The sequence below is a fragment of the Ambystoma mexicanum genome, chromosome 4p (assembly GCF_040938575.1).
Source record: "Ambystoma mexicanum isolate Mex_15411 chromosome 4p, UKY_AmexF1_1, whole genome shotgun sequence".
In the NCBI taxonomy this organism is placed as follows: domain Eukaryota; kingdom Metazoa; phylum Chordata; class Amphibia; order Caudata; family Ambystomatidae; genus Ambystoma; species Ambystoma mexicanum.
In genome coordinates, this window is record NC_090927.1 from 670,850,314 (window position 1) to 670,870,770 (window position 20,457).

The 20,457-nt window shown below is 47.9% G+C and overlaps 1 protein-coding gene across 9 annotated transcripts in view; it reads left to right on the top strand.

Moving 5' to 3' along the window:
* FAM135A (family with sequence similarity 135 member A) overlaps positions 1-20,457 on the top strand; it is a 1,883,908-nt gene that overhangs the window by 1,546,356 nt on the left and 317,095 nt on the right. For all 9 annotated transcript variants that reach the window (XM_069606210.1, XM_069606209.1, XM_069606213.1 and 6 more), the window contains one exon: positions 10,803-10,900. In XM_069606210.1, coding sequence (XP_069462311.1) covers positions 10,803-10,900 — 98 coding nt within the window. The remainder of the gene's footprint in view (positions 1-10,802; positions 10,901-20,457) is intronic.

Below are 20,457 nucleotides of genomic sequence, written 5' to 3' on the forward strand. Positions count from 1 at the left end.
TGACACACTGCACTGCCTCGTGTTGGCTGCCCAGCGCCCTTCGATGGAGTGAGGCGCCTTTATCCCGGATCGAGTGAGGGCTTGGACTGCATCTTCCGGCTGGTCCCGCACAGATCGACTGCGTCCATGGGAATTTCCTGCGGGCTGGCCCTCACAGCGGACATCTGAGGCTGTGGTCCCATCTCGCCTCGTCGGATTTGTGGATCCGTGCTTCGGCCTGCCCGCCTCATTCTGCTGAGTCCTGGATTTGGTGCCTGCGGCTGGCACAAGGTGAGGTCCAGGAGGAGGGAGCTCTTGGCCGGCGGTGCTCGCCACCCCAGCCTAGAGATTGGGACACAATACCTCCCCGGGCCTCTGGTGCTTCCTGGTGGCGGGGGTGAAGTTTTCCTGCAAGGGGGGGGGGGGGGGGGGGGTGGAATGAGCCCTTGCCCATCCTGGCTGGATCCCCCCCCCCGCATCCCCTACTCCTGGTGTTCTGAAGCAGTCCTCCCAGCGCTTTGATCTCCTCCTGCCCCGCTGCAGCTGCGCATCGACGCAACAGCCTGTTCGCATCACCTGCCGCTGGGGGCTTGAATCCGGTGCCTGCTGCCATCGCAAGGGGAGCCCCAGGAGGCGGAGACTCCTGGCCTGCGGAGCGTCCCGCCCCAGCCCCGGGCCTTAAACACAGTGCCTCCCTGGCCCCCCCGTTTCCTGTTGGCGGGGGTAAAGCTCGCTTGCGGGGTGTAGTGGGGATAGTGGACGGCCCCCTCTCTGCCCCAGCTGGTCCCCCCTCCTTGCTCCCAGAGCACTGAATCGGCGTCTTTAGCGCTTGGGGCCACCTGGAGGACCCCCCCATCATCGTTGCTGTGGCCTGGTCCGGGGGGCTGGGCCCCATCCGAGCGGCTGATGCGCTTCAGATATCTGAGGTCCTGTGTCCCTGAATCAGTTCAGCCTTGCCTGGGGGCACCACCCCTCCTCTTCTCGGCCTTCCCACGTGGAGTCTGCCCTCATCTGCCATAGACCGGGTACTGGGCCTACACCTGCCGTCCATCATCTGTCACCCAGACTATTGGCCTCCCGGCGGCCCAGACTCTCTACGCCTCTGCCTGGGAGTTCCCTTCACCATCCTCCTTGTCAGCCTACGAGGAGCTCAGTCACCACCCACGGTGCGAGTAGCTGGCCCGCACCTTCCCTCTGTCATCACGCTCTACAGCAGTGTGAGGCGGCCCTGTCCAGTGGTGAGGTCGAGGGGTCCAAAGAAAAGCGAATTTGACTGCATGCAGTGAATTGGGTTGGTCCGTTGGTGCAGCGGGGGTGGTCTAGCCTACTGGACTGGGTGCTGCCCTCGGGGGGGGCTGTGGGGCTAATGGCATCCTTCCCCTTACCATCACACCCCCGAAAGGCGGAGGGAAAGACTGGTACCTTTGACACAGGTGTGGGACCCCTCCCCCAGAGAGCCCCTGGGCGTAGGCAGAGGGGGCCACTCGGTTTCTGGATCTTGCACCTGAGCGCCGGGAACCATGTCAAAAAGACAGCCAGACAAGCAGACATAGTATTAGGGAGAATTCTCTGTAAAGGCTAATTTCTCAAACCTAGTGAGTCCCCCAGCAGCTTTGCTGGATTTTTGGGGTTTATTTTTTTCTCCTGCTAAGAGTGAGACTCTTTTTCTCCCACTCTTAGACATGATTTGAGGTGTTCCTTTGTCTTTGTATGTGTTCTATGGGCTATGGGGTCCTTTACCGGGTTTCATTTGTTTTTGATATGTGGGTTACACAGCACCCTCCGTGCAGTAACCCAGGGGTGTCGTAGTGACCCCCAAACATAGACTCCATACCCTGGGACTGATTACTGTCTCCCAGGGCATGTAAAGTCAACATTGGCTTTACTAGTCTTAAATTGTGAACAGAACCAGTACAAACCATCATATTGTGGACGTACTGGTCGGGGCAATTCGATTGCCCCGGGGTCTGTTGTTCGAGGGGGCACTGTCCAGTCCCCCCCGACCGAGTTTTGGCTGGTGGCAGTGGATACTACTTTTTATATTCGACCGCGGATATATTCTTATGGGATTTTCCCATTGTTCGAGGCTACCACTTTTTAAAATAGCCTCGAACATACCGCCAGTTTATTAAATTAATATAAATTCACCGGTTGGTATTTTTTGCCGAAACTTGGTTCCAAAATGGCGTTTGTGTTTGCTTCTGTGACTCCAACCCAAGTCGAGCCCTTTGTTCCACTTTTTGGTGGGCTTCTCCACAGAAGCCTCCAAAAGTGGTGCCACTCTGCCTGGGTACCACAGGGGGTGTGGGAGGGGGTTTAGGCACCCTGGACTGAGTTGCCTCGGCAACTCAAGTCGCACTCTTGTGTGATTGGCCCAAGTGGTGAGCCACTCGGCTCACCACTTAGCATGTTTGAGTGACAGCTAGGCTGAATGAATGGGGGTTTTCTGCATAAAAGCAGGGCGTTGGGGACTGGAACTTCAGAAGTCGCCACAGGACCTAAAGAATCCGAGGAGGGAGAAGCCGAGCCGACCTGCAACGACGACACCACCGGTGGAGCCCTGCTGAACCGTCTCACCACTTTTCCCGACGACAGAGATCATCTCCAGTCCGGAGAGTCTTCTTCCTTGGACTGGTGGGGATAACTAGTTTGCCCGTCTTTCCGCCTTCCTGGACCATCTCGTGGCCGCCTTGCCTGTGCCAAGCACCCCGGCAACCGGAATACCACGGTTTACCACTACCGCGAAGAAAAGGGTAGTACCTTGTAACCGGAAAACTCAGCGGCTGGTTTCTTCCCTGGCAGTGCAGCGACCTTCATCTTTCCTCCACGTCGAGACCTCCTCTTCCTCTGGACGAAACACCGACTTGCACCCGCTGCCAGGGACAACTGCCCCCTCTGGAGCGTTCTTTCAATTTCAGCTACTGTGTCCCGCCTGACTTCCCTTGCGACAGATCGTTCGGGGTGACAGTAAATCCTCAACTTTCTAACCTAGGTTAGACTGGGGCCTGTTAACTAAGTTTTCCTGACTTGATCTCAATCTTTTATGAACTATCTACAAAGACTCTTTGGGCATAACCCCACTGTGTGATCCTGGACACATTTTGCTTGCTCTCTCTAAGAGTGGGCCTGGCATTTGAACTCCCTTGCCCTCCGGTAGACTTTGCCTAACCTGCCTCACTGTGGTTCTTTGAAAAGTATTGACATTGTGTGCTTTTATAACTTTGCCTTTTCCCTCCCTTTTTCTATAACTTATTAGAGTGCCATCTTATGTTAAGCGCTCACCTATGTCTGAAAATAAGTGGTGTTTCTCATTAAGACTTGTCTAATAAGTAATCAGGGTTGTATATATATAATAGTGACTGTGTGTTGAATTTACTTACCTCTTTTTGTGCTAGTGTAATTTACAAGTGTGTCTTTAACACCAAAGCACTGGTCAGTGTTTGCTTGTGCTACTGTATCTCTGTACCTATTGTGTATACTCTATATACTGCCTAACTCATCTTGAGAGAAGTCTGTCTGCTCAGCCACAGCTACCAGGTAAATCTGGGTGGTACAGACTGCTACTATTTGGGTTTACTGCCAACCACCTGTAGTCCTAAATCTTTTGCAGTGGTCCCTAAGGGAACTGCACAGGTTTCTGCCTAACACATAGCCACCATGATGGGACACGGCAACCCAGACAAAACAAGAAAAGGGGGGCCGGCCGTTGATCGGTCGGGGGATTAGGGAGCCTCCCAGCCGCCTGAGGAGTCGGAGCAGGTGGCCACCAGGGTGGACCTGAGGGACGTTCTGACTGCCCTAACCAAAGAAATCCAAAAGGGCACGGAGGAAGTGACAAAGAGAATTGATTCCCTGGATAGGAGGGTGGATGCAGTGGAAAGCCGCACAGCGGAGGTGGAGGATGCATTGTGTGACCAGGCATTCGAGCTGGAGAAAGGCCAAGATAGACTGACGGCGTTGGAGACGCGATGCGAGGCGCTGAAATTGAAATTGGAAGATATGGAAAATCGTTCCAGACGAAACAACATCCGTATTCGAGGGATTCCTGCATCTGAACCGAGCTCGGAACTCGAGTCATATGTGGCCGAGCTGTTTAGATTCATCATTACCCTTCCTGGGGACTCCCTGTTGGAATAGGACCGAATCTGTAAAACGTCCCCTCGGCGCCCTGCGACCATGTCCCCAGATGTCCTGGCTCGGGTCCACTTCTTTAGACTGAAGGAGGAAATCATGAGGGAAGCCAGGTAGATGCAGCAAATCTCTTTCCGGGACGCCAATATTCTCCTATTCCAGGATCTGGCAGCCTCCATCCTCCAAAAGAGGTGTGGCTCTGTGAAAGGAAAATCCTGTATCAATGGGTGTTTCCCACATCCATCAGATTCCTATGTGAGGTGCAGTACCAGTTTCATTAGTTGAAGGAGGCCGAGAAACTAATGGGCACGGAGGCGCCGAGCGACGGTTCCGAGGCAGAGGCTCTGACCAAAGACCAAGGCGAGAAGCATGTTGGAAAAACCTGGACTAAGGTGAACAGGCGACGAAAACCCCGGGGCCTTCCGCAGAGGAAGCCTAATCCAGACTGAGCTGCATTATTGTACTTCTATCGGGCCTATTGGCTGGGAACAGTTGTGCAGGTCTTTGGAGGGGAGGGGGTGATCTTGGTCCTCCTCTTTCCTCCAGAGTCGGCTATCTACGGAATAGTCTTCCGCTCTGCTCAGGGCCTTGTACACTGATTACGATGTCTGGTCACTGGGTAATCTTTTGGTTGTCAGGCTGGGCCCGGTTGGCCACAAGGGCTCGCGGTTTGAGTCCATCCAGTTGCCCGTTGGGGTAGGAATATTTCCTGTCTTTTAGTTCTGGAGGGGGGGGGGGAGTTGGGGGAATTTGGTTCAGGGGTAAAGAAGGGCAAGTTTATTTTCTCTCAGACAGTTGGAAACATGAAGGCAGTCAGACACCCATGTCATCATTCACCGGGGGCTTCCCCAACCAATCGCACAATGCACCAGAATCCGGCACGGGAGGGCCTCTTGCCATCACCAAAGCAACTCCTTGTAGGGCATCCCATGGGGCAGGCTGACGACAGAGTGCTCAGAGTTCTGACATAGAACGTCCAGGGCCTCAACTTCCCGGGGAAACGTAGGTCGGTGGAACAATCACTCAGTCAGATGGAGCGAGACATCGTCGTCTTGCAGGAGACACACTTGCTCCGGGCTGATGAAGCTCGTGTGAGATTCAAAAGGTTCAACTGAAGATTCTTTGCCACCTCCGGGGGGAAGAGAAGAGGAGTAGCCATCTCCTGTAAAGTGAACAAGTCCCTCTGACGAGAATCTCTGTAAGGCGGGACTCAGAGGGGAGATGTATTTTGCTGAACGGGTGGCTGGTGGAACAACCAATCACTCTAGTCTCCATTTACTGCTCAAATTCCGCCCAGGACAAGTTTTTAGCAAAGCTCACTCCAATGATCTTGACATTCTCGGAGGGAAACACAAAATGATTGGGGGGGACTTTAATGCTGTCCCGGACCCCAGCAAGGACAAAACTCTCCCTCCGTCCAAGTCAGACTTCGCCTCAGCGCTAGCCTTAACCAAACTATTCAGGGATATGGGGGCGGTGGACGCATGGAGGTTGGCCAATGGGGGGGACCGAGGCTTCACACATTATTCTCACGCCCGTAAAGGATTCTCTAGAATTGACCTAATACTGATCACTGCTGCAATATATCCATGCCTTGAAGGGGTCAGGATTCACTCTGGGACTATCTCGGAGCATGCATCCATATCAGCGGTCCTGGGCATCCAGGGTCCCCCCCACCACCAACGAGATGTTGGAAGCTATGCGATACCCTATTGTTAGACGCAAACATAAAGAGGGAAATGGAGGAAGTACTAATGAATTACTTCTCTGAAAACCTGGGAAAGGATACCCCCACTGGGGTGGTCTGGGACGCCATGAAGGCGGTGATAAGGGGATCTCTGATTAGTGCCGGGGCCGAATTGCGAAGGGTCTCTCGGATCATGGGGACTAAGCTAGAGGGGACAGTTAACTCATTGAAAAAAGACCTACAAGGTCGATGGTCCAGGAAGGGGGAAAGGGCGCTACGCAAAGCTAGAATAACGTTAGAGATGCATGGGGCGCATTGCTCTGCGAAATCCCTAGCGTTTACCAAACAGTTTTATTACAGCACATCTAATAAGGCTAACCGCATCCTAGCTTACAAGTTAAAGAGAGTCCACACTAGGAATAATGTAGCCTGCTTGAGGGACAAGTCGGGGCAACTCCATTTTGATGACCGGGATAAAATGAAGGTGCTTTAGAGCACCATAAAGCGATCATGTCGGGCCCCCCCACTGTCCTCGAGGGGCTTCCGGAATTTCTTAGAGCCAGCAGAACCCAGGACCATCGGTCCAGATTGAGTGCCTTAAAAAGCCCGATAAGAAACGGCCAGAGCCATTAAATCCTTGAAAAATTCCTCCCCTGGCCCGGACGGATTAACGGCCAAGTTTTATAAAGCCTTCTCCCACATCTTAGCTCCTCAACTCACTGGGCTGTTCAATTCCTTCTTGGAGACAGGTACTATCACCAAATCAATGGGCGAATCCGTAACATTGCTTTTGTATAAGCCTGGTAAAGACCCTGAGGATCCTGCGTCATACAGACCTATTTCCCTGCTGAATAATGACAGCAAACTTTTCTCAAAAATTCTGGCAGCTAGATTGAACGCGTATCTCCCACACATCATAGATCAAGACCAAACAGGATTTATCCCGGGAAGGGGAGCACATGATAATATTAGGCGTATTCTAAACCTCATTGATTGTGCCACCATAATGGGGGAAGGGATGCTGGTAATTTCATTGGACGCCCATAAAGCGTTCGATTTGGTGGATTGGGGTTACATTCGGGCCATCTGCAGCACTGGGGCTTTGGCAGGAACTTTGTAACCTGGGTGATGGCTAACTTCCAGTTCCCTACAATGCAACTGCGGGCCATTGGGACTAGGTCAGAGATGTTAAATCTCTCCAGGGGCACGAGGCAAGGCTGCCCCTTGTCGCCTTTGATGTTTGCGCTCTCCATGGAGCCATTTGCGAATAGGGTCCGGGAAAACTTGGGGGTGCGGGGACTCACGGTGGGAAGTCAGGAGTACAAGGTGGCGCTATACGCGGACGACGTCCTGCTCACGATAGTTGATCCTCTCCCTTCGCTCCCCTTACTTTGGAACGAAATCGAAGTATTCGGCCAGCTTTCGGGGTTTAGGGTCAACCTCAACAAATCAGAAGCAATGTCAATTAACCTCACCAAATTGCAGAAGGCGGGCCTGGGTCAGGTCCTCCCAGTCCCATTGGCTGTAACGCTCACCTGGTATCCACGGGGACGTCACTCAGCCTGTTCTGACCTCTTACGACCTCGAACCCTTCCCTGGAGTCTACTCGACTGGAGATTGGGCCTGAAACACAGGATTGGTAGAGTTTAACTCCCTATTGTCTCTGTGTGCTTGAACCCCTTCTTCCCCGGGGTCCAACCCTTCCCTTTGATCCACAGCTCACCTTGTTTTCTTGGAAAGTGTGCTCTCTGTCCAGCTTTCAGCGCAGGGGCGCGTTGATTGATGCAGGCTCGTTGCTGCCTAGTTACTTCACTGGCAAGAGTCCGACAGGTAAGTATTATGAGTTTTTTGAACAGTTCTCTAACTTCGTTCCTTTCCTTCCTTAGATGATGGCCGGCGTCCGGGGATGGCGACGTGCTGCTGAGATGAGTAGCACTGAAGATGAGTGAGAGCGCGATGCGACCCTTTCATATTTGTATTGAACTGAGTTCTTTTTCTGTCTTTTTTAGGTGCTGTGACGTTTTCAGCGTGGATGCCGGTTATGAAGAAATGCGGTGAGTAAGCGCGGTATGCGGTTCCTCTAGATGTTTCCACGCTAACCTGGAGTGTCTTTTCCCTCTTGCAGATGGATGAGAAGTTCCGGAGACAGAGTTCCCCAGAGCGGCTGGGATTTAGGTAAGCGTTTGAAGCTCGTACAGTCTTTAAAAATAAGCGAAAATTTGCTGAATGCTTACTAATGCCTTTTTTTCTGTTCTTTTCCCTTTTCCTTAGAAAGCGGCGTGTCTCTGGGCTGAACCACACCCAAAAGACTAGACTGCACATGCAGTCCTGGGAACCGAAATATGTGGGGGCATCCATCTTGTCCCCATCAATCCACTACAAGTCCAATCCCCAATGTTATCCTATGGGAGTGAGTGAGTCTGGTGCCACAAGCGCCAAGTCTGACTCCAAGTGGGTCTTTGGAGGGATGGAGAGGCCCTTGAGGGCCATGCAGGTGATCGTGCCCTGGCTCCAGCCCTGACCTCTTGGAGGGCTGGAGACATGAGGGGCAGGAATCATGACATTGGCGGCTTCTTCCATAAGTACTTGGGTGTCCGGATCCCCAGAATTCCATCTTGAACATGCCAGTGCAACTTCCCTCGGCTTCAAGGCGAGTTCAAACGAGACTTAGAACAATGGCAAGCGCAGGAAATCTCGTGGTTCGGCCGCATAGCTGCGGTGAAGCTGAACCTGGTCCCTAGTTGCTATACTTCTGCTCTGCCCTGCCAGTGCATATCCCAGACAAGGAACTCACGGCCCTGCAAAGGAATGTCCAAAAGTTCATCTGGGAAGGGAAAAGGCCAAGAATAGCGAAGAAAGTCTTGCTCCGGGGGAGGGAGCTTGGTGGCCTAGGGGGGCCCAATGTGCCGAGGTATGCACTCGCGGCGCAGTTGTCCCTTCAGATTCCCCCCAGTGGAGGCACATAGAAGAGGCCTGGAGCCTGGTGCCCATAGCGGACCTCCCGCACCTTCCACCTATCAAAGTTCAGGGTATGCAAGGCCCGTTAGCGTCTACCAGCACCACAGTGGGTAAATGGAAAGCCGCAGCCCGCAAATGAGGTTGCACTGCCTGGCTAGGCCCACTGACTCCTTGGTGGAACAATCCTGAATCCACCCCTGGAATCTCCCCACATGGGTTCGGTGCATGGCAGATGGGAGGGCACTGGATCCTATCTGACTTCCTGCAGGAGGGGCACCCCCTTTCATCTGAGAGGCGCAAGGAAAAATCGGGGTCTCAGAAGTAGAGAGGTTTCGATACTCCTAACTCCGGCATTGGGCCTCAAATAGGGTGGTGAAGGAAAAGGGGGCGCAAGCCCTTTCGGTTCTGGAGCTCACTCTTACAGCCCCGAAAGCCAGGGGGAAGGTGTTCTCACTCTCCAAACTCCTAGATAGGACTGATCCGGCCACTAAGGAGAGATACATGGTGGAATGGGAGAGGGATCTTGGACGTGAGATAGAGGTCACAGAATGGGGGAAAATTTGTTCCAGGTTGCACAAAAGCACCCAGTGTGTCACGAATAAAGAAAGCGGCTACAAGATCTGCTATAGATATTATACAACGCCGGTCCAACTTAACAAACTCAACCCGGGCATCTCCCCGAACTGCTGGAGAGGCTGTTCTGAACAAGGTTCCCTGTTCCATCTCCTCTGGTCCTGCCCTAAAGCGGAGAAGTACTGCAGGGAAGTGGTGGGTCATGTCAAAGAAATCACGGGTCTATCCATCCCTTGGGATCCGGGGGTCATTCTCTTGGGTGAAACGGGGGCAGGGGCGTTTCCGGACACATGTCACGACTGCACGCACCTGCTCCTAGCCGCAAAAACTGCTCTGGCCCGAGTATGGAAGAGTACAGAGGGTCCGGTAAGCTCATTATGGTGGTATAAATGCTGGGAAGTGGTGGCTGCGGAATGAATCACAGCAATTCGTTCTGGGAACTTAGGCCCCTTCACAAATACTTGGGCTCCATGGATGGACTTCGCTACAGAATACCCTGCCCTCACCTGAAGGCCTCCACTCACTGCGGTGGTTACAGGAATGAGAGACTCTGCTGGGCCCTCTGCAGGCCCAGGGCATGAGGCCTGCCGGACTAGGAGCACTTACCGGCCCTGACTCCCGAGGGGGGAATGGGGGTTGAGTTGATTTGGGTGTTGCTGACTGCCACTGTTGATATTACATTGCGGTGTCAGTTTTCATTTGTTATAATGCTTAATAAAAAGTATTGTTGAAAAAAAAATACAATGTTTAAGCTCCTGCTGTCGTACCCTGCTCTCATGGTTACATATCTGCAGAAAACAGCCAATCTGATCGTCGAGACACCCAGGTTTGTGCCTGCACATATAATATTACAACTTGTAATACTCCAAACCAACCAGTACATGGCGAAATATGCTTATCATTTGATTCTAACCCGATACGATAGCTGGGTAATTAACGGCAGTCGTACATTCTTGAACCAACAATATTGAAGTTTTGAAACGGGTGGAAAACAAGAAAAGGCTTGGCCATGAAGTTTGAATGCGAATCCTCAGTGTTTAAGCAGTTTGAGGAAAGTGTGTGTCTGTGTATCCGTATACCATATACAACGAGTTTTGCTGTAGTACTGTTTGGGACAAACTCTGATTGAGCGCTTACTATGCTGCTGATACAAAATGTCTGATATAGGTAATGAGGAAGGCTAAGACTATACCAGTAACTTGTCGAATGTTGACACCAAAGCCTTCTTCTAACCATGTTAGTTATTCATAACCATGCATTTCAGTTCTAAAATGCTCTGTAATTTAAAATCAACAGCAATGTAGCTGTCTGCAGCATGCATCCCAGTGGGAATAAAAGCATAGAAATAAGAACACCTACAAGTCCATTCAGTACAAAAGAGGCTCTATTATAAATAACATGTATGCTGATTGTGTCAGAAAGCTGGTGTAGGTGTTGACGGAGATTAATGCACTCCTTCTTTTCTTTTCAAAAGAACGATACCTTTGCCGATTTTGATTCCATGACTGATCGCCTCCTGGATGAGATAATACAGTATATTCAAATCTACAACCTAACAATTTCGAAAATCAGGTAATCTCTACATTGCCAATTATCTTATCTACTATTACAGTGGTTGCATATTCACTTTGCTTTTGAATCTTTTCTCTTATAATTGCTGTAAATGTATCTTTCATTGTTATGTTTTTGTTATTAAAAATTAAATAAACTATATTTAAGAAAAAAGAAACGGTATTCTAGTAACGTGGTGCTTTTTCAGGTTTAATAGGTGTTGCATCCCTTTTGCTAGCTTAGATATTAAGATTTAGTCAAGGCACTTTTACTGACATTATGCATTCGATCTTGCAGACATGTGCAAAGTAAAGCCCCAAATAGAGGACACAGTGATTTAGCTTATAAACAGTGAATGTTAATAAAATGGAACCTCTTAATTCAAAATACAAACTGCCTATGTGAAAATCCAGATTTTGAATGTAACAAGTCAATTTACTGGTTTTATTGTGCAAGTGAGCTGTAATAGAGATGTTTAGACATTGTAAAACAAACATATTAGCATTCAGACCCCTGAACAATTGTATCTCGGGCAAAATCAGGAAGAAAATGTTTAACATATTGCATTTTTGTCATGCTTTGCTTGAAACTCTTGTTTTATTATTTTGTTCCTTTTTGATGTGCATCCCATATATGCACGAGACATATTTATAGGTCTTAATCTGTAATGTTTACGTTATTTATTTTGTATTTTTGGTCTAACTTTAAAATTATATTATCCTTTTATATGAATTCCATATGAGCGTTGATTTTTACCATTTTAATGTTTATGGATTTGAATGCAATAAAGTATTTGATTGAATAGCATTGCTAATGTGTTTTCTTTTTTTTTTAAACATGTGTTTATTGTTTTTACATGGCAAAACATCAACAAAACGAACTGCATTGCCCCCACCCCTCCCCCCCCTTGGGGCACTTATGTCCAACTTTCCGGGGACCTTTTTATGCATTGAAGATGTCCGATACCTTAATGTTATGGGGGCACCATTGTTCCATAATGTCCGACTGAAGATATTCCAGAATCCCTTCCCATTCCATTACAAACTTCTCTCGTGCCCTGGATTGTGTGGGTGAACTTTTCCATCGTTATTTGGGCCCACACCTTTTGTAACCATGTGAAAGTTAGTGGGGTATCTTTATTTTTCCAATTCTGGGCGATGGGTGACCATGCTGCTATGAGGAGCCCCATGAAGCCTCTCCGCTGAGTCTTTGAAATTTTTTTTGCTGTTTGGTCTCTTATTCTGCATAGCCAACCCCCTTCTCCTAACATCCTCACATCAGGAAACATCTTTCCCATCTCTCCCTTTACTTCTTCCCAGAATGGTTTTATCCCTTTACAATCCCACCATATGTGCCTCCATGACCCCACCTCCTCACATCCTCTCCAGCATTTATTTGACGTTTTGGGAAACATGGTTTGCAGTCTTTCTGGAGCGTAGTGCCATTGAGTCACTATTTTGGTCCACATTTCTCTGGTCTGTGCGGAGCGCCTCATCTTGGGAATTAGTTTCCATAGGTCCTCCCATTGGGCTTTTGTAGGTTCCTCCCCCAATGTTCTGCCCCACCTAATCATGTATGACCACTTGATTTCCTCGTATTGTGTGTTTATTAATGAATATTCGCCCCCGTGTTGATGACATAGCTCTCAAATGGTGTGAGGCTCCTCGTTGCCGCTTTAGTAATGTCCGGGGTTTTCAGCCAGTGTTTGAGTTGTTCATATTTGTATTTATCTCGTCGAGAACGGGATGCAGTTGAGTAGCATGAGTCATGTGCCCTGATTTCATTGTCTAGGAACATTTCCCCAATTTTCGTTATTCCCGCCTCTTCCCATTTTTCATATGCCCCTTGTTCCATACCTGGTGGGAATTGGGGATTTCGACAGATGGGTGTGAAGGGGCCTAGCGCCGTGGTCATTATGCCTTTCCGTGTTTGGGAGTCCCATGCCTCCAATGTGGTCTTCTGCTTATGTGTTTTCTAACATAGTATTCATATTTTTTCAAATGTGCATCACTTCAGATTCACAGGTATTAGCAATAAAAGTTAAACATGCAGTATTTGGTGTCTCGGATTGCTTTAATATTTCCCAAACTCTGGTAAACCTAGTTCAAGAGTTTTTATTGAATTTCTCCAGTTTGTAAGACTACATAATGCACCAACTAATGGGCATCCCTGGCTAGTCCCTCGACCTCCTGTGGGCTGCCTCCACCCTAGCCCCGGCTCCCCTTTTCCACAATAATGTAATGCACTAGTTATTGGGAACCCCTACTATCTAAGCTATCCTAATTTGGTGGCAAGGACCCAAAGGCCGAAGCCTTGTGTATCTTGCTCCTTTTGGGGATTTTCCAAGGACTCTCTACTCCCCAGATGTCCAACAGTGTGATGAATGATATTCAGGATGGTACCTGTCCCCTCAGACACACTCCTTCCTTTTCCTGATCGTGTTCCTCTTTGCTCTCCCCCTGTTCTCCGTACCCTCCTTTCTCATCTTCTCCCACTCCTCCCTACTCTCTATCCACTTCACCACCTCCTAATCTCTCCATTCTCCACCCTCTCTCCACTGCCCCAGTCTTCTCACTCTCCTCGTTCTGTTTCTCCACCTTCTATTTCCTCCAGTCTCCAAATTCCCCCTCTACACCCTTCTCCTATCTCATTCATTCTCACTTCCACACTTTCTTTCACTCTTTCTCATTGTCTAAATCTCTATATCTCCCCTCTACTTTCACGCTACGCGTTCTCTCACAACCCTGGTTTCAATACCTTACCGGCACATGTATCCAACACTGCCATAGACTTCTCAGCACTCTGCTCCACTGTCCTCCTTCAGCCTTGTCTCTCGATCCATCACCACACCACCTGATCTCAACCAAACACCTTTCATTCTTTCTTTATTTCTGCAGGATTTTCTTAACTGTGGCTTCTTAGTTCTTTCCTTCCCTGCTTTTCCCATTGGTCCTGTGCCTAGGCTGACTCTTTGAGTAAACCTAGCCCTATTCTTTCCCCCTGGGCAGGGTCAAACCTTCCTCTGTGCAGGCTTTCATGCAGTATTTGATGTTTGCTCTGATCGTCTCTTGTTATTCTTTCCCTGTGGTACGTTACATCTTATGCTGGTTTGCTGAGGCTGGCATGCACCAGAGTCTCATGGTCTGTCTTCTTCTTTCTGCTAGCTGTGTTTTTCCATTGCTCTGTTGTGTTCTGGATAGTGCTGTCTGTGTTAAGTCTGACATGCGAGACCGACATGAAGTCCTGATTCAAGGGTGTTTATTAAAGAAAAGAAAACCTCAGCTATCCCTAGCTCTATGATGAAGTTTTCCTAGTCTTCAAATAAAATAGCGAACAGGTGCTCGTTAGTGTGTGTCACATCAATTCTTTATTCGGTCCAAAAACCTATTCTATCCTATGCTCGCCCTTCCACTAAAAACAAAACAATGTAAATGGTCTAAGCAACTTGCTTTCACTATACTTTGGCTTGAATCTGACCCGTTTGTGGTTCAGGCTTTTATTTGGTGTTTTAGCAGGCACGTGACATTCAGCATGTTTTTTCTCTGCAGCACATTTTTGTGTCCATAGCATGTCTGATAATCTGCTCTCCCCATTATTCTGTTACTACATGTTTGTTACAGAATGGGGTTCCATGCATTTCTAAGACATCATTTGGATTGTTATGAGACGGGTACTTGCTTTTGACTTATTGTGTGTGCACTTTGTAACTGGTTATTTTAGTGGGGCAATTTTTACACTTTATCTACCCCAGCTCTTTATTTCATTTGTGGATTGTTCTCTGCATTATATTCCTTGGGCTGATTACCTGGGCCTGCTCATTAGCTATGTTATTTATGTTGGTTGGCTCTAGTATTTTGTATCACTTAATTCATGTATTCTTATGCTTACGTTAGTTTTTTTGTTTTGCTTTTCTCACTACAGAGAGGTCCCAACGAAGGATCTAGATGCGAAATGCATAGACCATGCATTGTAGTTGTCATTAAAACTTTTTGCGTTTTTAGCATTGAGTGCATTTTGTATTATTACTTGTACCATTATTGTACATAGTTGAATATTGGTTCTGCACAACAGACCTACTGTGAGCAAGTCCCATGTAGCTATCCACCTATGATCTCTCTCATTTTGCTATTTGGACTCAGAGCGCCACTGGGTCATGGACAGTGCTCTTTACACTTTGGTTCTGTATCCGATTTAAGTAGTGTTACTGTGATTAACCTTGTGGTGCCCTCTCTGTCTTTGGGTTTGTTTCTGATTTCTGACCCCCACCCAGTTCTATCTGGTGCTTCTCTTTCTCTCAGGCTTCTGTATCCGATTTAAGTAGTGTTACTGTGATTAACCTTGTGGTGCCCTCTCTCACTCTTTGGGTTTGTTTTTGATTTCTGACCCCCACCCATTTCTGTCTGGTGCTTCTCTTTCTCTCAGGTTCTGGCCTGGTGATTTCGTCCAAGTTCGAAGTTTTGTCCCAATAGTTCAGAATGTTTCCTTCTGAGTAGAAGTGATGGGCACTCCCTAGTTGGCTTATTTTGACACACACAGTATGTGTTGACCTCTGATAGAATGGGAAATAGTGTTCCTCTCTCTTAGTTCGGTTTGAGTGAACGGACCCTCAGGCCACTGGTTTCTCTCTCTTCTTCCACTTCCTTACGAGCTGTTCTCAATCTCTGCCCCTTGTAGGCTTGTTCGCCTCTCGCCTTATTGTGCTTGGCTGTAAATCACCCCCTCCTGGGATGTGCTCCAGATCAGTCCCTTGTGGACTCTTTCATTGTGTTTCAGTCCCCTGTGGGTTATTTTCACTATTTGCCCTTCTGGGCTTCTGATTCTAGTTTCCCCCCCGCTTTCCTAAATATTTGTAATGCCCACCCTTCGCGGGTTATACTCCATTTAAGTTTCTAGTTTGATATTCTCACTATCAGCTGCTTGTGCGCATCTTTGGTGTTTTTCTGCACTCCTCCTGCACCATCTTTCCTGCCATGTACCTTTTTTCCTGCAGTGGGGCCTGTCTGCTGAGCTGGTGACTTCAGCCATTTTGGAACCGCACCTCCAACTTCCTCGCTGTTGCCTCTGCGTTCTGTTCCTCCCTTCTGTCCTTGGCGTTGGGTTCAGTGGACCCTGGCAAACCGCTTTGGTGGTGGTCGGATTCTCCTTCGGTCGGCAGGTTCCTGTTCTCACATCTACCCTTGGTTTAGCACCGTTCTGCGGGCTGTCAGCCCACCACACCTCCAATGTTGTCCTGCCTCCAGGTGGTTGCAAGGGGAAGAGTCCATTGTCTGCGCTCTGATGCAGACTGCTCAACTCAAGCGACGGATTGGTTCTCTCCAAAGGTGCATGGGCCCATAGTCTTTTTAGTACTTTCCCGCAGCGAGAGAAAAGACATCATTGGTCCCGGCCTTCAGGTCTTCAGGTAGGGGCGTTGCCATAAAATAGTCAAAAACGAAGCAAATCCCCTTTAAAGGGCCCTGCATGTCATAACACAGACGGTTTAGCTGTCCCATACCCTACAAATATTTGGGAGTCTGTACAGTAGGGAGGTATGGAAGCATATCTGATTGGGGCTGCCTTGTCCACTAAGGGGCGGGTCACCCACAGGGAGATCACCCCCACTGAGATCACACTCTAGGTAGTATATCGCGTAGTGAGCCCCTCTCCCTAGTCCCAAAGAAGAGAGCTCCCTGTGGGGAGAAGGGACACATTCCCTGGATGTGTCACAAGTCCTACAACCAATAAAAAAAGAACTATAAATGAGGCTGTAAGGCATTGAGTGATTGACAGTGGTACTACTGTCTGCAGACCTTATCTGACAGTAGAGAACCGCTTCACCCTGGCAAGAGTACTCATCCTTTCTAGGATTGACTACTGTAACGCCATCTTTGCAGGCTCATCGACTAAAAACATCCTAAAACTCCAAATAGTGCAGAACAATGCCATAAGAGCAGCACTAAATATCCCCAAATCAGAGCACATTTCTGCAGTCGGAAGAAACATTCACTGGCTACCAGTGAAGGACTGGATCAAATTTAAAGTACTTACACTCACACATACATGCCTATCCAACACTGCTCCACGTGATCTGTCCAATTTGATAGTAAAAAACCAATCCTCTAGACCCACCTGCGCTGCCTACCTCGGGCAACTGACCAAGCCCAGATACAGTAGACCAAGAGCAGGCGGCTCAAGCTTCCCCGTCATGGCAGCCAACTACTGGAACGCCTTGCCACTGGACATCAAACTGGATCCTGCCTTACTCTCATCCCGCAAAAAATTAAAAACTTGGCTATTTACTTAGTACACCAAGCTGCTCTCTCCCTAGATGTAACCATCTTGGCATGACCTGCACTCCACTTTGTTACTCATCACAAGTCATGCAACCATCTTCTTAAATTGACATAATTCGTTATGCAAAGCCTCAAGCCTGTGTCACCTATGTTTTGCATACCCTGTAACCATATACTTAAGCATGCCACTCTTACAATCTGCATAACCTGTAACCATATCCGCAAGCTGATTTCTGTAACCAATCTCTTAAGACTGTTTAATCTGTAACCATATTCCTAAATTGATGCACCAAGATGCCTGAGGGTTAGGTGCGCCTTACAAATGTAGTAATAAAAATAAAATAATACTGTTAGCAAGCAAGGCACATTCCAGAGAATCAGGGACTGATGCCTCCCCAACTCCCTCTAATCACCTCTAGGGTAGGACCAGCTATGGCATTCACCCATGTAGGCCACCTACTCCAAGTTGGGAGGGGTCCCTGTTGTCCACTGACCGGGTAATCGCCTGACACTGTCACATTGATCATGCCGCATGGGGTAATATGGCATTTCCCAATGAGTCCTCTGGAACTCCAAAATGGGGAATAACTGAAGGCTCCTTCAAGTTACCACATGCAGTAACAGTAATTTAGTTGTGAGGTATTTCCAGAGGAAATACTACCAAATTCGTAATCAATATCTGAGTCTTATTGTGAGAATATGCAATGTAAAATATCTGTTTTAAAAGAAACATGTTACAGGGTGACATTTTAAGGCTGTAAGGTTAGGGGTGTAAAAATGTATGTGACAATTATAGCACAGGATTGAGAAAGCAATGCAATATATCGCTTGAGGATATGGGGCCTCGCCCATGGGGGGGTGCTAGGGTGGCACCTCTGCCATGCCCCTTCATTTTTGGGACCCTCCAGTCCCCCCTGAAGAAACTCAGAGAATCAAATAAAAATGCATTTGCATTATGGAGCGAGTGATTTTAACTAGCTCCATGACAATGCAAATGTAGTAGTTACATTTGCAATGAATATAAAAACATTACAATTCTTTGCAAATGCAAAGACTGATGGTGTCCCATATGCCCAACACAGCACTTTACATGGACAAAGGTCGGGAAATAAAACATCCATGCCTTCACTCATTTAAAGTTTTGTGAAAGGCATTAGGGAGACCATGGGTAATGTCACGCCCTTCAAGAGGCCTCAATGGTGCTGGAAAGTCTGGCGCATGAGGAATCCTAAAGGACTCTTCACCCCTCCGTCTGCCTGTCTGTTTCAGGCTGGGGTCAGAAAGCTGACACTGACCTCTGCCTGATACAGGAATAGGCAGGAGGATGGGTGAAAGGCGTCTCCTGACCCTCTTCCTCCAACGGGATAACGTTGGAGTAAGAGGGAGAAACCTCAGATAGAAGATCACCACTGTGACCTCTTTAGGTATGTTTTTAAAATAAAAACATGTGTATGTTTGTGTGATTGATTGTGTGTGTGCGAGTGTGAGAGAGCTATTGTGTTTTTAAAGTGGGTGGGTGTGAGTGACAGTGCATCTGCGTGAATGAAATGTTCTGGTAGGTGTCATGTGTATGATTGTTAGAGGGTGTACGTGTGCGTGTCTTGTGTGCATGTGTTTATATCAATGTGTGTACATGTATTGTTTTTTTTTTATTATTTACAATGCGAGCCAGACCCGAAGGTATCAGGGTGCAGAAAGGAGTAAGAATATTTTCAGCTTGGTAACAGTGCTGTACAATATACAAAACAGATTAAGGTCAAAGGTCAAAAGGCGCAGAAGTGTAACAGATGTTTCAAGTTTAGTTGGTACTATGCAGTCATATAGGCTACAGCTAGAGTCAATTGGTATGTACAATGAGGATAGAAGTCAGTGGGCTTAGAACAGTAGGGGGGACAATATATGCAGTCTGGGGGTCAGGGAGTAGTATATGGGGTCCATGCTGTATTTTAGTGATCCTTTTAATCCAGTTAATGATGCTACGTCTAAAATGAGGGTAGGTTTGGTCTTTCCTTAAGGCTGGGGGTAGGGAGTTCCACAACTGAGCGGCTTTAACTGGGAAGCTGCTTCCTCCAGATCTGGAGAGTTTGAACCTGTATTATTGAAGCGTTCTTAACGTTCTTAAGAATAGAACTGTGCATCCCCTTTATGTTCAAGAGAACCAAAGTGTGTGTGTGAGTCCTTTGCAAAAGTAGTTTTGTCCATTAAGGATTACAAAGTGGATGATCCAAGATCAGTAGTGCTGCTAAATGATATGGAGACCTTTAGTAGGGAAGTGCTCTCCATTTAGCAAAAACAGACACTACAGATAATCAAAACCCTACCATGCCTAAGTTAAGAAGCTGACATGCCACGCTGTGGCTGTCTAGTTAAGTGTGCCAAAGGGGTGTGAGAGACCTGTTAGGTGTCTACATTATTTGGGCCAAAAGTCTCAAGTTGGCACTCTGTGTAGTCTCCAACACGATTGAAGAAGGTGCTAATCATCTTGTCTATTTCAAAAGGATTTGCTGTTGAAGGATTTGACTATGACGAAAGACTGCAAAAAGCGGACCTGACCTGCACATCACTCCAATGACTGACATTCTTTGTCACTGACAGGACAGATCACATACCTATCTTGTCTCGGGAGGATAGCTCAGGGGCAACGTGCTCGCCTTGAAAGCAAAACAACACTGAGTACCACAGGATCGATCCCCGGGTCCGTGCTTCAAAACCGCTGGGTATTAAGCGCGTTATAAATAACCTATCATACCACATCATATACCACCTCTCTGATTTACCCATGATGGACTACAAGGATTCTGCCTCTTCCCGCTGCTGTTTAACATCTATATGGCAGCACTCACGAGAATTATGGAAGAACACAACCTGACGTTCTATCAATGCAGATGACAACAAATAATTTTCAAGATCAATGGGGCAATCGCCACATGCAAAAGGGACTATGCCAGTGCCCCACACAAGTGGACAAAGCAAAACAGATTTGCTCAATACCAACACAACTGAAGTATTAATCTGTTGCACCAAGGCACAAATCCACATAACCATCCCATGCCCACACGAAATGGGACCTGTCATCCAACGTGAAAAGTTGTGTAGTACCTGGGAATTTTGATTGACAATCGCCTCGCGCTGGAACCACAATCAAAAACGTGGTGCTAAGCTGCTTTTCTACCTTACTTGCTCCTGCATCTAATAACCATCTCTCATCTCTAAAACACTGTTGTATCTTTATAAATGGACCTCGAATTAATAGTTTATTGGTGCTCACCCTTACTAACACCAATAACTACCTGTATATTGTGCTTA